At 39.2% G+C, this 15,724-nt stretch overlaps 1 protein-coding gene across 3 annotated transcripts in view; it reads right to left on the bottom strand.

Moving 5' to 3' along the window:
- DPP10 (dipeptidyl peptidase like 10) overlaps positions 1–15,724 on the bottom strand; it is a 453,359-nt gene that overhangs the window by 33,362 nt on the left and 404,273 nt on the right. For all 3 annotated transcript variants that reach the window (XM_039555127.1, XM_039555126.1, XM_039555128.1), the window contains exons 8-12: positions 12,526–12,646; positions 9,603–9,757; positions 7,033–7,130; positions 2,189–2,312; positions 13–51 (exon numbers count right to left, since the gene is read on the bottom strand). In XM_039555127.1, the coding sequence (XP_039411061.1) occupies positions 13–51; positions 2,189–2,312; positions 7,033–7,130; positions 9,603–9,757; positions 12,526–12,646 (537 nt within the window). The remainder of the gene's footprint in view (positions 1–12; positions 52–2,188; positions 2,313–7,032; positions 7,131–9,602; positions 9,758–12,525; positions 12,647–15,724) is intronic.

Genomic DNA, 15,724 nt, shown 5'->3' with positions numbered 1-15,724 from the left:
TTTATACTGTACCTGTTTAGGAAGCCACAGGTCTGACTGCATTTCATACTTCTAAAAGAAAAAAAGGGATAAAATTGCTTTTATGGAATAGCTATAGATAAAAAATATTTCCCACATTCAGCAAAAGGTCTCTAGATATTTCATGGGGGTTTTTTGTCTACTGTGTTACAATCTTCTCATCTCTTTGCTGGCACTTGCATTGAAACAAATGATAATTTAATTATAAAGTCAGCTGCTTTATTCAGAGTTTTTGGTAGAACACCACAGGGGAACTAAGAATGCCATTTCAGTCCTTTCTGATTAGCTATCAAGAAGCTTTACACAGGCAGTTCCATTTGTTTTTTACCTCTAGGCATCATCTGACAACTGGATATTTTAGGTCCTTCATCAACACTGGGCAAACAGCCAGCATCAAGCTCAAATTGTGAGACCTTCTCAAATCACAATCCTGTGCTTTAATGGGTTGTGGAGTGGCATTAGTGATGAGAAAAAGAATAAAAACAAATTCTTGGGTTTTATTGTTCATACTCATATTTCACATCATGCCATCTGAAAAAAAAAACAAACCCAAACCAACCAAATATCATGCACACATTGCTGGAAAAAGGAATATATAATATACATCAACTGCTGCAAATTGTCATAGTCACAGTGAAGTAATGAAAATTTATTAGCTGTAGAAGAATCTGTACGTATAGGGCCTGAAAAATGAGAATCTGTAGCTATTGCAGCAGCTGGTTTTACACATTCCTTTTTGAAACTGAGGCCATGTGCAGCATCCCATGGGAAAAAAAAAAGGTTTACAACAGCTGAAATCAAATTGTTTGATACAATGCTAAAGTCTCACAATAAGGCCTTTCGTCATCCATTAGTGATTTCAAGAGCATCACCTAATCCCAGAGGGTGTAGTGTAGGGACCATCCAGGATGAGACAGGCTTGAGCTGTGCTCACAACGGTGAGACTGCATCACTATCGTTCCTCACCCTCCTAAAAACGTCCTTTGCTGCACTCTAAGTATTCTGGAGTGGGACTTCTCAGTCTCTCTCCTCTACATTATGTCCTGGATTACAGCTCCCTGGGTACCTACTTCAAACAAGTCCAATTGACCTTGGAGCACATAAAGGTTTCCCTCTCAGAAGCAGCTCTCACAGTGGTTCAGGACCAACTTTCTTAATAAAAAGAGAAAAGGCTCACAGGGACCAGGTGAAAAGCAACCAAATCTCCAGGGTCACAATCTTAATCCATATTTTGGGGATTTATTCATAGTTTCTGAGTCAGGAAAAGCACCCTGCAGTATGCAGCAAAAGAAGAAGATGAGCTTGGAAAAAAGTCTCTAACACTCCAATATGACTGACTTCAGTAGCAGACACTGATGGGAGCCTTTTGACTCAGAGGCCAACATTAATCACTCATGACCATTTACACTGCCAAATTATACCCTCTGCTTTGGAGCATCTGTTGGTACTGATATCAGCATGTATAGAAAATATTTATACTTTTAGCTGATTCTGGGAAGAGATTGTGACTCAGAATGGGAAAGCAGCCAAGTGCATTCAAGATGCAAGATTGACTGTGAAAATGGAGAGATGTAATGCAGGAGTGTCAGAAGTCAGAGTCTGGGTCCAGGGGTGGAATGTGGTTGGATTCAAAGAGAAAAATGTATTTCAGCTTGGCTTACATTAAAAAATGAAACATCCCTGTTGCCTTTCAATTTATTTTTTCCCAAATTTATTAGAGTCTGCTATCAAATTTGAAGAAACTATAAGAGTTTTACGCCTTTTCCTTAAGTATATGTAAGTTGTGAGAGACAGAAAGATCTAAAATGAAACTGCAGCAGGAGAGAGGAAAAACCAGTCAGCTGAAAATATCTGTCAGAGGACAAGCTTGTCACTGCTCTAGCTATATCCCAAGTACACGATGTTCAGCAACTGCAGTTTCCACTGAAGCTAATGAATGAACAAAGCTTAGTAATTCTGAAAATGTCACTCAAAGTTGCTAATTACATGAAATCATTTCACCACATTTGGAATTTTCTCACATCCATTTCCTCCCTGTTGACTAATTATATTCAGCTTGCAACTACTGCATCTGCAAACTGATTTCCAAAAATCTGTTTCTGATTATGAAAACAAAATGCAGCAGAAACCTTGAAAAGAGACCTTGGGGAAAAAAAACCAAACAACTTACCCTGGTACAAGCCCCAGTTGTGGTTTCACAAACTGTAAGGATGGAGATATTCTGAGCTCTGTTTAACCATCTCACCACAGCCTTGGTGTTGCTTACCCATTTCACCATGGTGATATAATATTCCCTAAGCAAAACATGTGGGGGAAAAAAAAAAAGTTCAGATCACTGATGTTTCAGATTAGAATTCAGGAAAAAAACCCCCCCATACATACAGTCCATTCAAATGCTGAATTTGTACTGCATGACCGTGCCAGCACTGAGGGATGGAGAAAATAACCCCAAATGCTCAGCATCTGTGTTCCTACAAGTGGGATGGCTCAGTCCTTCAGTGTGATGTCCCCCTGGGAAATTTCTGCATATATACACAAACTTCACCAACTGTGAAACATATGCTTGCAAATACACATGAACTGTGTACTTTCCAGCCAGCTTAGAAACAAGCACTGAATTTCAACAGAAGCCAGTATTTTCCTACACCAAATACCTTCAGAAGATGCATATTTTTGCAAAAGAATCCAGTCTTACTGCCAAACAAAAAAAAAGTTCTGTAATATTAGAGTGCAGCCAGAGCCCATTTCAAAATTATCAAATAACAAGTATTTTATAACAAAACTTCTGGATAAAAGGGAAATCCCTCTCACTACCAGTGTGTTCCTGTTTCTGTGTTAACAAACAGCTCATAATATTGGCCAAATTGTCTGTCCCTCAACAACCCTGGCCAAGCACATGAGGCTTCCTGGGCTTGTGGCATGGAGGATTTGCCTGCCTCCTCCCAAATTCCTGCTGGGCTGTCAGGGTGGGGATGTTGGGAGGAAGACCTGTTGCAGTCTGTCATCCCAGCCCAGCTATTTCCTTCACTCCTCTGCTGGTGGCAGCTGGCAGCTTTCACAGTCCAGCTGAGTTATGTGCAACAGTGGAGTGAGCTTGCCTGGAAACTCAGACCCCCTTTAAAACAAGGGGCTTAGCTTGAATATAATTAGGCTTTTAATCTATTAGTGATAGAGATCTCATTACTCTTTGACAACAGGCTTTTAATTATACATTCAAAAGCCTCCTTACTAGATCAAAGATGCTGAGCAGCAGCAGCAGCAAAGCTGCACACAGGAGAGGCAGGAGACAGGAGTTCACTGCAGCTGCACCCAGCCCCATCCCACTGCTGTGTTGGCAGAACATACCTGAACAACCCAGCATGCACAGCCTCCTGTGGCTTTCATATGTGACTTCTAGTAGAAAAGATTATTTTCACATGTGGATACCAGAATGATAAACAGAAACGGGGACTCCAAGTGTATCAAGTGTATTCCGAGTCCAATATTTACCTTTTTTGTTTGTTTGTTTTAACAAATGTTTAGTCTTACTGAGGGGCAAAAATGTATGCCACAAGTAAAACAAGATCTACCACGACACCAGGTGACACAAGCAGGAAAGCAATCAGTTTGTGTCTCCAAGCTTCTCAGGCTCTTCTGCAATTAATCTATTGTACACACCTCAAGCTTCCTCACAACCCCATTTTAAAGAGGAAACACTAATTGCATTCTGGACAAAGGACTGAAGCAAAATATTAAATCTTGTTTGCCACTGAAGAAAACACAACTGTACACATGGAATGGAAACACCAAGGGGGAAACAGTAATTGCATAAAATACAACAATGTATCTGCAGGAAGTCTGTCAGTCTTATTGTGGCATTAACAGTACACAGTAGATGGTAAATTTTTCTACATAACAGAAGTAAAATTTATAAGTGTTATTGCTATCTTTATATCAGAATAACCTGAACAAAACTTGGGAAATCTTACCAAGCACCTTTACAGGATCCCTACAAGGAGAAAATTATTTTTTCATTGAATTTATTTAATCTTACATCAAATTCCCAGATGCCCTAAAAATCAGGGAAACAGTTTTATGTCTTCAGAGGTCCTGCACCAGACACAATTTGTGACAAGCTGAGAATTTGAATATTACTTTTTGTGGTTATAACTAACAGAACCTCTTTCCCCTTTCCTTTCCCCTTCCCTTCCCATATTTATGGTTTCTGTGTAGGAGTGAATCTCTCTGTAACAGCAGTTGGTTATGACCTGTATAATACCTATTTCTAAAATGCTTCTGCCCTGAAAGATCCTTAAAACTATACCTGATAATGAACTATTCAATTTAATTCTGAAATCATGACCTATTTACTAATGACTCAATAATAAATGGATTAGAAAGGCACTGAAATAAATTGGCTGCTAAAGGCAGCTACTACTTTTACTAAAAAAGCTAATACTTAAGGAGAAAAAAAAATCTCCGAACCATTACAAACTTCAAAGATTTCTACACTAGAAAAGCCTGTTTAAAGTACATTTTTCATACCTCTATATTTATTGATATATGAACATATATGGGTTGATAACCAGTGTGGAGACTGCTACTGAAATCCTGAGTCAGATGCACAATTTACAGTAAAACTGACTCACAATTATACAATCTTTCTACCTTTTACAGCATGAAAATTATACCTTAATAGTTAAAATGATGAAGAAACTAACTTCTTTTCCCCAGGTTCAAACGGATTTACTCAGTCTTCTCATGCGCTAGCCAGCCAGAATTTTTAATATGATTATTATTTCAATTGAACAACAACAATATCAAGAACTGAAAAATCTGTCAAAGATGCTCCAGAGATTTGGCTTCAGCTTCAAGAAGCCAAAATAAGTTTTAAGATACTAATATTCATACTTGCATCTACTATTACTTTCCATCTGCCAGGGAAACAGAATGAATCTGAAGAACCTGAAGTGAAACCATAACATCTGAACAACATCTACAAGATTATTTTTTCCTTGGGGATTTACACATTGCTTTCTCACTTAACTTCTTTGCGCCTTCTGACACTTAAAGGACAACTTCAATGCCATTAAGGAGAGTGAAGATGCTGATCTTGATGGCAAGAAATCTCTTTCAGATCTTATAGCACTGCTTAAATTAATGAAGGGTTAGCAAGCAGCAAGAGATTTCATTGTTTTTCAGTAGTGGTCCATCAATAGAAAAAAAATACTCCAAAATGCTCAACTCATTCAAAATAATTTCTCTTACTAACACAATCAGTAAGCATTCCAGGTGACACCAATAATTGCAAGGCATAATTCACCAATAAATTATTCCTGAAATAAAGTAGAGTACCTCAATTTGTGTAGAAGAGAGCTACACCAGCCTAAGATTGTTTGTAATGGTTGTGAATAAGTGGCCACTGTTAACATCCTGATTGTTTTGGGAGCAATTACCATAAAACACTTGGGGGGTTGTAGGAACTGGAATAACATACGCAGAGGTGGGGTTTTTTCAGCCACAGGTTGTTGCAGTGGCTAAGTCCACTTTACAACCCCAAGTTACCCTAAAAGTGATCTCTCCCTACAACACTGTGCTAGAAATTTCTCCCTTTGTCTAGATTCTGCTGGTCACTGGCCCTCTCCCTTTCCCATCCCTTCTCCCATTGGCCCCTGTTATGCCATTTAACCTTGCCTCTGCCCCCGAGCCCTCAGACCATTGGTTTTGGATGCTCTGCCTGCCTTTGGGAGCTCTCAGGATAAAACCGGCGGCGCAGGCTTTTGGTTGTTGTTCTTTCTTGCCTCTGTTCCCTTCGGGGTGTTGCTGTTAGACACCTCAGAATTGCATGCAGAGAACCCTTCTCTCCTCTCTGTCTCTGGTTCGTGCACAGACTGGGTGTATGAGCGGCTGTTCACAACCTCCTGCCAAGGTGAGGCTGTGTGCACGCGTGGGTGCTGGCAGAGCGCCGCCTAAGCCGTCCATGAGGGACCCAGCAGGGACAAACCTGGCATTGATCCACCAAAGCCTTCATTCAATAAGCAGTAGCTTTCTGCTTCCCAATCCTTCTTACACCATTCCCCACCTGAAAATGCCCTGAGTGAAAAGAGGATGTGGCACTTCTCTGGCCCTTAGACAGCAGCCAGATCTGGATGGTAAAAACTATTGTTTTGTTGTTATTATTATTACCTTTATTATTTAATATTTTAGGGCTAGAAGATCATCAGTATTATGTTCTGAAACCACAACAGGGATGGAATCAGGATGATGGCAATTCTACCCATGGAATACACATAAAGGAAGGGATGAAAATTTTCTTGCCCTGAAAGAAAAATTTCAGGCATCTCAAGCAAGGACAGGCAATAAGGGGCTCAGTTTATCACAGTAACTTTAGCAGGAGAGTCACCAGTTGCAGCCAGACCTCATCACCTCAGCCTCAAAGTCAGAGGAAATGTTAAATCAGCTCAGGGGTTTTGCAGAAGTTTCTCCTGAAAAGCACAGCTCTGCCTTTCTTAACCTATGTGATCCAGTGTCATGGCACCTCACCTTCTGTCACCTCATTGCACCTGTTAGCTGGGATGAGAAACCAAATGAGAAGTTCAGAATAATTTCTCACTGAGGGAACACCCTGATTCTCTGTTCTGTGCAGCTGCAAGACACTTCTGCAATGTCAGAAACAGAAAGCAACAAATTGGCAACGCAGAAAGAAGTGGCTGGGAGGGAATGAGTAACGACCTCAGAAAGCAGGGCAGCGTTCACTCCCCCTAACCACAGCTTAGGATTCCTAATTCCATGTATTTCTAATAAACTGGAGTTTTTAAAGACATCAAACACGAGCACATCCCAGCCCCTTGGTTTCTAACAGGAGATCAGTGCAGTACAACCATATTTAATTTTATCACTATGTTCAGCCATGGGGACTGAGATCGAGTGCATTTCAGTCAAAGAGAAGTGTGCTGATGTAAAAGGGCAATGATTAGCCAAAGAGACAAGTTAGGTTAAATCAAACAAGAGCTTCAAAACAATGAAATTATATACCTTGACTTAAAGCTGTCAGGTGGCATCAGTTCCAGAGTATGTGCTGGTCCATACAGATTAACTACAAACAGCTTTACTGTGGGGTTTGTTTGACCTGCCTTTGGAAAAAAAAAAAATAAATAGGAGTTTTAGAGGCACTGAATCAGTGACAGATAAGCAGACTCACTCGTTAACATAATGCAGTATCTTCATAATAATGAAAAGTTAGTAAAGTTCAAGTATATTAAATCTGAAAAATTATTTTCCCAACCATATGAATCACACAGATAAAAATACAAAGTGTTGAGTGATTGTCTCACCACCCTTTACTGATGGCAGACCTCCCTGTGCAGAGCAAGTGACCAGCACTAGAAGTGGCTTTGCCCAGTTTAGTTAAGTCAGCTGCCAAAACAGTCAGTTCCTAAATCTGCAGGTAAATCCAGCCTCCAGCAAAGCCTTCTTTAGATGCTATTGTTCCTTCTGAAAAGCTGCACTACCTCTGAGACAGCATTCCTCCTCCTCCTCTCTTTTTCTTTACCATTTTCCCTCGGTCTTCCCTTGTTTGCTAAGCTGAAAATCTCAATTTCTGGCCTGGATCAGGAGCCAGCTGCTTTGGCAGGCCAGCTCCAAGGGAAACAAAATGCTTCTTGTGGCTAATGGGGAATAACATGGCAGTTTGATAGATATCCACTGGGAAGAGTCTGATAAATCTTGAGGATCTACAGGGAGGTGGGAATCGTCCTTCTCCTATAACATGGCTCATTACTAAGGGATGCTCCTGAGTTGAAGGGAAAGCAATGGAGGTAAAAGCGAGGCTCTGAAGGGCTGCAAGGAGATGCTACTGGTCCCACATCCCTGTCCTAGACATGCCATCCCCAAGTTTCTGTTTCATGCCACAGGAATTACACTACGTAACACCCCTGGGATACAAAAAAAGCAAGTGTGTTCCTCAACGGGGTTGACTCCTGTTTAATATTGGAAGGAAAAGGTAAAAATCACTGATTCTACAGATTTACCATAATAAACAACAAAGTTGTATACTTGGCTCTTCACAGGCTGAAATACACTCACAAATTCATTTTAGAAATTGGGCTTATCTCAGAATAAAGTCTGAATGCTGTATCCACTCATTTCTGCGTGGTATGGAGGACAAGGAAGTGGAATTTGTGTATTTTTAACACAACTAGGAAAAAGAAAAGTTTTAAAAAGTGACTTTTTTTTTTTGGAAGAATAGAGTCTGTGTGTATAACATGTAAACAGACACAGATGAGCACGTTCCAGTGTTCACAAAACGTGTGTGTTTCATTTTATTTTTTAATCCTAGTTATAATTTTCTCTGATGGTTGCACTCTTTAATAAAGACAAAATCTTTTCTGTAATCTCTGTTGCTATACCACCACCTTCATTACCAATTAATGATCTTTAACGAGTAGCTAAATTTGTATTAAATGGAGACATTAAACAAAGATAATGTTTTTCATTAATGAGATTACTGAAGTAGTATTGTGTATCACTTTTATGCTGAATTGCTAATGAAATAGAATTACTCCTTTCTCATTTACAAAGCTGAGTTTAAAATATTCCTTTTTTTTCTTTGCTCTGTCACTCAAGGCCTTTTGCCAATGCAAGTATATAAACTACCTCTAAAATTACTGTTGTTTCATTATTTCCGAGTACTATTTCATAGCACAAATAACTCTATTTATATAATGTATGTTATTGTTTCATAGTACCTGGTACAGTCTAACTGTTCAACCATCAACAATAAAGCTTCATCACCAAAAAACAGTCGCAGGAATAGCAGGGTAACAGGAATATTTTCTAAAGCCCTCAATAAACTTCCCCTGAAATGTCAAAGGAGTACCATATATGTGGACCTGCCAGAAAGGAACCCAGACACTTGGAAACTGCACACAAGGGCTGGATGAACTGATCAGCTGGAATATCAAAACAACACATCCGGAGGCATCTCACCAGAAAATCCCCAGAAAATGAGAAGTGATTTCAGGCATTACTCCTGCCTGGGCTGTTCTTTCACTTTCTAAAACAAATGTAAAAACCCTTCTCTAAATCTTCGGAAACACAGTGATAATTCTTTTTTTTTTTTCTTTCTCTTTTTGATGGCCATGAAAATACATTGCAGTGGCTTATCTTATTCAATGCCAGTCTGTCACATTTACTAATAACAGCACAATCTACTGGGATCTCTGTATCTGTGAAGGAACTTGCCCTGTGCTCTGCACACAGAGCATCTGACTTCAGTGCAGCTGGGGCTGGATCTTTTTCCTATGCAGTCATGCAGTCCTTCAAATGCATTACCCTTCTCTCTGAGGTGCTGGATTCATTTTACCAAGCCAAATATCAGTGATGAAATTACTTCAAATTAGTTTCTCTGCTGTCCCCTCACCTGATAGCTTCTTTTCAGCAAAAGATGTTACAATCTACTGAAAAAAAAAGTAATTATTATTTCCTGAAAGGCACCATGAACAAAATCAGCCTCTGTTACTGTCTGGAGACACTCTTTCCTTACGACTGAATATTTTCAGTGAACACAGAAGAGCAGGTGGGGTTGGCATTCCCACTCATCTTACCTTAGGATATGGATACTGCTTTCCCTTTGGATACAGACCTCCTGTGAACCGGGGGATAACCATGCTGGGTACCAGAGAGTCATTTATAGTCAGGAAGGCCAGTCTTTCCCCGTCTGGAGACCACCAGTGGGCAATGTGGGAATGAAGAAGTTCCTCTGCAAAACCAGATTTCCTTAGGGTTCATAAAAAAACTATCCCATAGTGTCCAGCTTATTCAGCTGGCACCAAGTTACTCTCCCTGTGCCAACTTGAAATGTGTCTGTTGTAATTTCAGTAATTTCACATCATCCTGGGTTGAGTGGTTGGGTAACAAGGAATACTGAAGGATCAAGCTTTAACCATTTTCCTCAAATGAGTATTTCCACTGATATCAGTAAATTATCTAAATGTGAAAGATGATTGTTACTGTCATATGCTTAGTTCTATTAAATTCCAGTATATGTGTTTACTTAAATTTTAAATAATTTTAAATAATTTGGGCATTTGGGGTATTTTTTGGGATTGCCAATTTTTTTCTTCTTCTCAATATAGAACTTCAGTATACCTGATTTCCCTGAGTTGTGGCACCTGGTAACATACAGATTCTCACACAGTGATCTTACGTAATCATTTTTGGAGTGCAATATTTTGACTTTCCTGTCTCAGTCTAGTGGACAGCTTTAATTCTTGGGAAGTTCAGTTTTTCTGGAAGGTAACTTTTTGAAAATCCAAACAAGTTTTATTTTTAACCAAATTTTATTTGCTTTCCAAATGAAAGCATTTCTCAAAAATGTCACTCAATGTTTTCTTACATTTATTGTCATTGTATTTCACAGTCAAAAGAAACAAACCAGAAACAGCCACAGCCACAGCACCCAAACTCCTGGAATCCCAATACAGCAGCTCCTGAGAAATTCCAAATCCACCCTGTACAAGCCTTCTGCTTCCACTTGTGGAAAGACTTAAGACTGATTCGGTATGTATTTGATACCTTGGCCTGCTTAGTAAGGATTTTGTATTTAAATCTGAAGAATTTGGCTGGAAAACTAATTGAGAATGGTGTTCTAAGGGAAAAGACCTGACTGCATAGCTAATTGGAGAGCCTACCTAACAAAACTACTTAAATTGTCAACAGAGACTCTCCAAGATGTTAATCAGATTCTGAGGGTTCTGAAGCAGCTTAATGGGTTGAATTATCTAAGGTTAGCTAAAATGAAGCTGGGACCTATATTCAAAGTCATATATTCTGGGTCATGCTTCTCTCCCTGGCTGGATAACTAAAACCTTTTACACAGGAGAAGAGCAGAGAACGAAAGGTGAATACCAGATAGCAAAAATCACAATTGTGTTTGCTTTAAAATATTACTGTTTGCATTTAGCCAAGGTTATTCACACAAAGAAAAGCTATTCCCAAATGCTTTGTAAGGTAAAATGCTAATAACAATCTCATGAAATGATAAAAGAAAACAAATGAGGTCAAAGGAGGAAGAGTGCTTGATTCAATGAAAATCTCTCAACTTCACCTGGACAATGTTCACCCTGCTTAGCTTCTGATGCTATTAAAAAACTGCTGAAAGTGGAGCACTGCTCTAGGTTAATGGGAAAGGAGCAGTGTGCTCCCTCATGCCAACAGACATTGGGGCTCTCCAGGGTGTACAGAGAGACTTCCCCTTCACTCTGACCTCCATGGGGTTTCTAGGTGAGAAGAGCTCACTGCCTGCCCGCAACCCTGGGAGCCCCGCGAGTCCTCTGCAAGTCAGGAAATGCAACAGCCACTTGGGCCAGGGATCAAACAACTTGGAAAATAATGAGCAAAGTCACTTAAAGAGGGTTTTAGGACAAGCTTCATGAGGAAGGCTTTGGGATCATCTCCCACAACACTTCAGAAACTTTCTGGTCCCAAACTGGACAACTTTTGCTTCTCCTGGCTGTGACTCTTATTAACTTCACTTCTTTTTAGCACAAAGTTGATATACTACATCAACTTCAATGAGCTATATCTGCTTAAATTCTTCAATTTGCTTGCTTTTGTGCTCGATTTCAAGAATATTAAGTGTATATAAAATGATATTCCATTTTTAAGATATTGTTTTGAAATATGCTGCCACATAAAAACGTTTCAAAAGAGTAATGGAAACCTTGGAAGCAGGCAACTATGAGATTGGTTAGCTAACAAGCTGAGGGATGCAAACTACCATTCTAACTTCAGAGTTCACTTGGGCAGAGATTTAAAAGAAACCCCAAGGTGTTTGCTCATAAGTACTGCAAGAGGTGTGGACAGACCATTTTTAAGGTGAAGTTTCATGCTGTATGGCCTTAGCACCGTTCCTAAAAACCCCTTCACACAAGAAATTCTATACCTCAGGAAAATGAGTATTTAACACTAAGCTATTTATCTGTAGAATACATGAGTCCCATAGAAAGAGTAACTGAAATGTGTACTAATTTTAAGCTGTTATACCAACCTAGATAATCTTCTCCCTTTTTTTATTTTGTTTTTCTTAAATTTATCATTATGTCAAAAGCATTTTGGGTGCAGAGGGAACATCCTGTGGTACTGGCTTTGGAAGACAGGCTGAGCTATCCCCCACTCATTTTTGGGTGCCCTCTTCTACAGGGATTTTTAAAATGTAAATGGGTCATCACTGTTGTCCCTAAAAGCAGCAAACTGAGCCCTTTCCCTCCTCACTTGTACATGCTACTAAGTGTTCATTTGCTACATTCTGGTTGGAAACGAATTCCTCTTTCTCAGAAAACACTGCTCTATGCAAACCAGCAGCCAGTACAAAGAATGAACAGATACAAAGGCAATCTTGCAGGAAAATGAGAAGGGAAAGGAACAAACCCAACCTCAGCATTTTCTGAAATGAGCAGATTTGTGCTGTTGGGTCTGTACAAGGACCTTTTATCTGTTTTAATAAATAGATAGCTTCGTCCAGCTTACCTTCGTATAACCAGTCTGCAATTCCATTAAAAATAATTCCTTCTTTTCCTGAGGATGTCAGGCGCAATGAGCTGCTCTTTACATCAGGCTGATAGTAGATGTTATTTTCGAATATATAAATCTGGATGAGGTAAGAGAGATGGAGAGAAAAAACAACATTTTGGTAGATATAAATGAATGTTCAGCAATGAATACATAATTTCCTCAGGCTCAGAACAGTCTACAGAATAATTCAGCATGAGTTTCCACCAACATTGTCTTCATATTCCATTCTATTATAAATTTGGACAAACTTAGCAAACTTTTAATACTTACGGCAAGCAAAGCCTTCTTTTGAAATTGTCTTTCCAGTTGAAATATTTCTATTCATGTTAAAAAATATTATTACATTCCTCAAAATCACACAGGAGACAAGTTTTATAACAGCTGAATAGATAAGGAATTTTCATCTGGTTTTCTAACTGTGAAATGAGACACACTTCTGCAAGGACATACATCATAAATATAAGTTACAGCTTTTTATCATGGTGTCAGAACACACAGGAGAAGCAAAAACAAAGAGCAGCCTGCAGTTAACTTTTCTCAGCTTGCTGACGACTTCTGACTGACACACCAATGTTTAACCTCAAGTGTACTATATAAATGCTCTTTATTCTACAAGTCTGGGCTCCTCATCCTCCTTTTTCCTTCTTCAGTGCCACTCATCAGCCTTTTCTGCTTTTCTTTCCCTGCGCACTTTGTTGCAAAGGGTATCAAGTTCACTCATTTTGTGAAGCTGAGCTCCAGCTTCCATGACAAAGTGCAGTAAATTAGAATGGCCATGTGTGCACTTCCACAGCTTAACACAAAAATCAAAGTAACAGCACAATTATGCACCATCTCAATTCACACTGAGAAAATGCAGCTGACAGGACTAAAGCCAAATGCCACAGAAATTTTTGTTACACCATTTCAGCACTGTCCACTGATATACAGTGTCTCAGGGAGTGTAACAGGAAGTGTATTTCCACCAAAGACCATTTAAAAAGCCTGGTCATTTATCATTCTCTCACACTTCTATAACAAACGACTTATGGGAAAATACTAACCAAAGAGCAAAGTTTTATTATCACTATTACTGCTGTTCCCTTTGCTTCTAAATTACCATCTGAAATAGATTTCCCTATGAGTCCCCAAACTAATGATTTTTAACAGTAGCCACTTCATGATTTCTGCTGCAGAAAGCAATAAAGCTGAGGTTTTCTCATTCCATGAGCAATGAAATTATTTTAACCATTATTGGGAACTGGAAGTAAGTCCTGTATGGTCAGAATTCAATGCTTATCAGTGAGCTCAAAACTGGAGCAAAACCAGTTAATCCAGTTTGAATAATCCAAAATGTACTGAGCTTTATACTGGTACAGAGAATTTCTGGGAAGCTGATGTATCACCCAGACTCAACAGCAGAAGAAAATGAGGATTAGAGAATTCTGGATGTATCAAGCTTTTGAAATAATATCTACAAAACTTCCTGTAAATGTGTATTTCCACAGTAAAAATGCACTTTTTTTTCTAATGTAAAAGAAATTAATATGAGCAATTACAAGACATTGTAATTGCATTACAGGTAGACTGAGTTGTGAACCACTCTAATGACTGTGGCTTCCTATGAAGCAACTTCTTACAGCTGACAATCTATTCTTATATAAACAGCAGCTTTCAAGAGGTTACCAGAAAAGCCTACTTGGTCAAATGATTCTATTTTATTTAATCTTGTTCAATTAAATGAAATCAATGTAATTCATTTTTGAAGATCAGGAGTATAATTTTTGCTTCTCTCCCCCCTTTTCAGGCTGTTTGTGTTTTTAATGGTGAAGGTACCCATATTGTCTTGTCTCTGCTATGAAAACTTTCATTTAAAGTGATCAGTGCCAGTCAAAGGACAGGATTAAGAATTACTTGTTTTATGACTGAATCCTGAGAAGGTTTTTAATCCTGTTATTACTACTTAGCAGGCATTGCTAATTCCATTTGACAGATCTCACATAAGTAAATATCTCTGAAGGATACTCACTGGTGTGCCACTGATTGTGGCTGCATCATCTTTATTCCCAATTCATTTAATAAAGCAGCTTTGTCTCCATCCTCAACCAGTTCTCGGTTACCCTCTGAACAATCTTCTTAGTCTACTCTATCATCCAAAGTTTCCCTTCTTCCCTCATCACTCCTGACACATGTTCCTTCAACTTTGAAAGCTGCTCCAAACCCCAATTTTTTTCTTGAATGTACCTATTGGATCATTTTAAAGTTCTTGAAAAACTTCAAAGTCACACTGCAACTCTCTCCCTAGCAAGCCTTGAGCTCACTGATTACTTGAATTTAACATTAAAAAGGAAGAATTTATGTTCCTTTGCAGAACATTTATGAAATACAGCCATTCATGTTCCTCAACACAACTACACTGCCCATAAGTGCACATGGACGATTTAGAGTTGGTGCTCTGCACTCACTGCCTGCAGCATTCCAAAAGATCAATATCCCCATGCCCGTAAAAACATTTTAGAAAGATTCACCATTATGGTTAGTCGTTAAATCTCATTTGCAATTTTGAATATTTGTTGTATTTCAGGAGGTGCCACTTTCCACAGGCAGCCCCTGGACTGCTGTTTGCACCGACAGGAATGGCCTCTGCACCCTTCCTAACAGTGACAGAGCCTGACCCCTGCAGCCAGGGCTGCATTCCCCTCCATCCCTGACCATGCCAAAGGGCTCATCTGTAACTATTTAACCCATTCACTTCTTGGAAATAAGGACTTGGGAGTTAAAATGTTGATTTCTGCAGCAAAACAGGCAGCAGAGGCGTAACAGGAGTGCTGACATTACTGTGAAGGCTTAGTCATGGCCTGAGAGGCTCTCCCCTCTCAGTGAATGCAAGCAGTGGACTCAATTAAGCACAAGTACTTTGTGTAGCCACAGAGCCCAATCTCCCATCAGTTTGCAGCCAAGAAAGGCATTCTAAAAGGCAGATTCACTGTGAATTCTTCTTCCCAGTACAATACTTATATGATACAAATGTACTTTAAATATAGCTCTAAAATACTTAAATTTTAACACATCACCACTTGAAATTAATTCTGTTCACAAGATTGTGAGTAGTTCCTGCTTGTTTTCATCTTGTGTTTGCACACACAACACCAGCCAGCAGCAAAACGTGGTGTCA

This window comes from Corvus cornix, chromosome 7 (genome assembly GCF_000738735.6).
Source record: "Corvus cornix cornix isolate S_Up_H32 chromosome 7, ASM73873v5, whole genome shotgun sequence".
In the NCBI taxonomy this organism is placed as follows: domain Eukaryota; kingdom Metazoa; phylum Chordata; class Aves; order Passeriformes; family Corvidae; genus Corvus; species Corvus cornix.
Note: the sequence above shows the minus strand (reverse complement) of the source record. Positions and strands in the feature narration are given on the sequence as shown.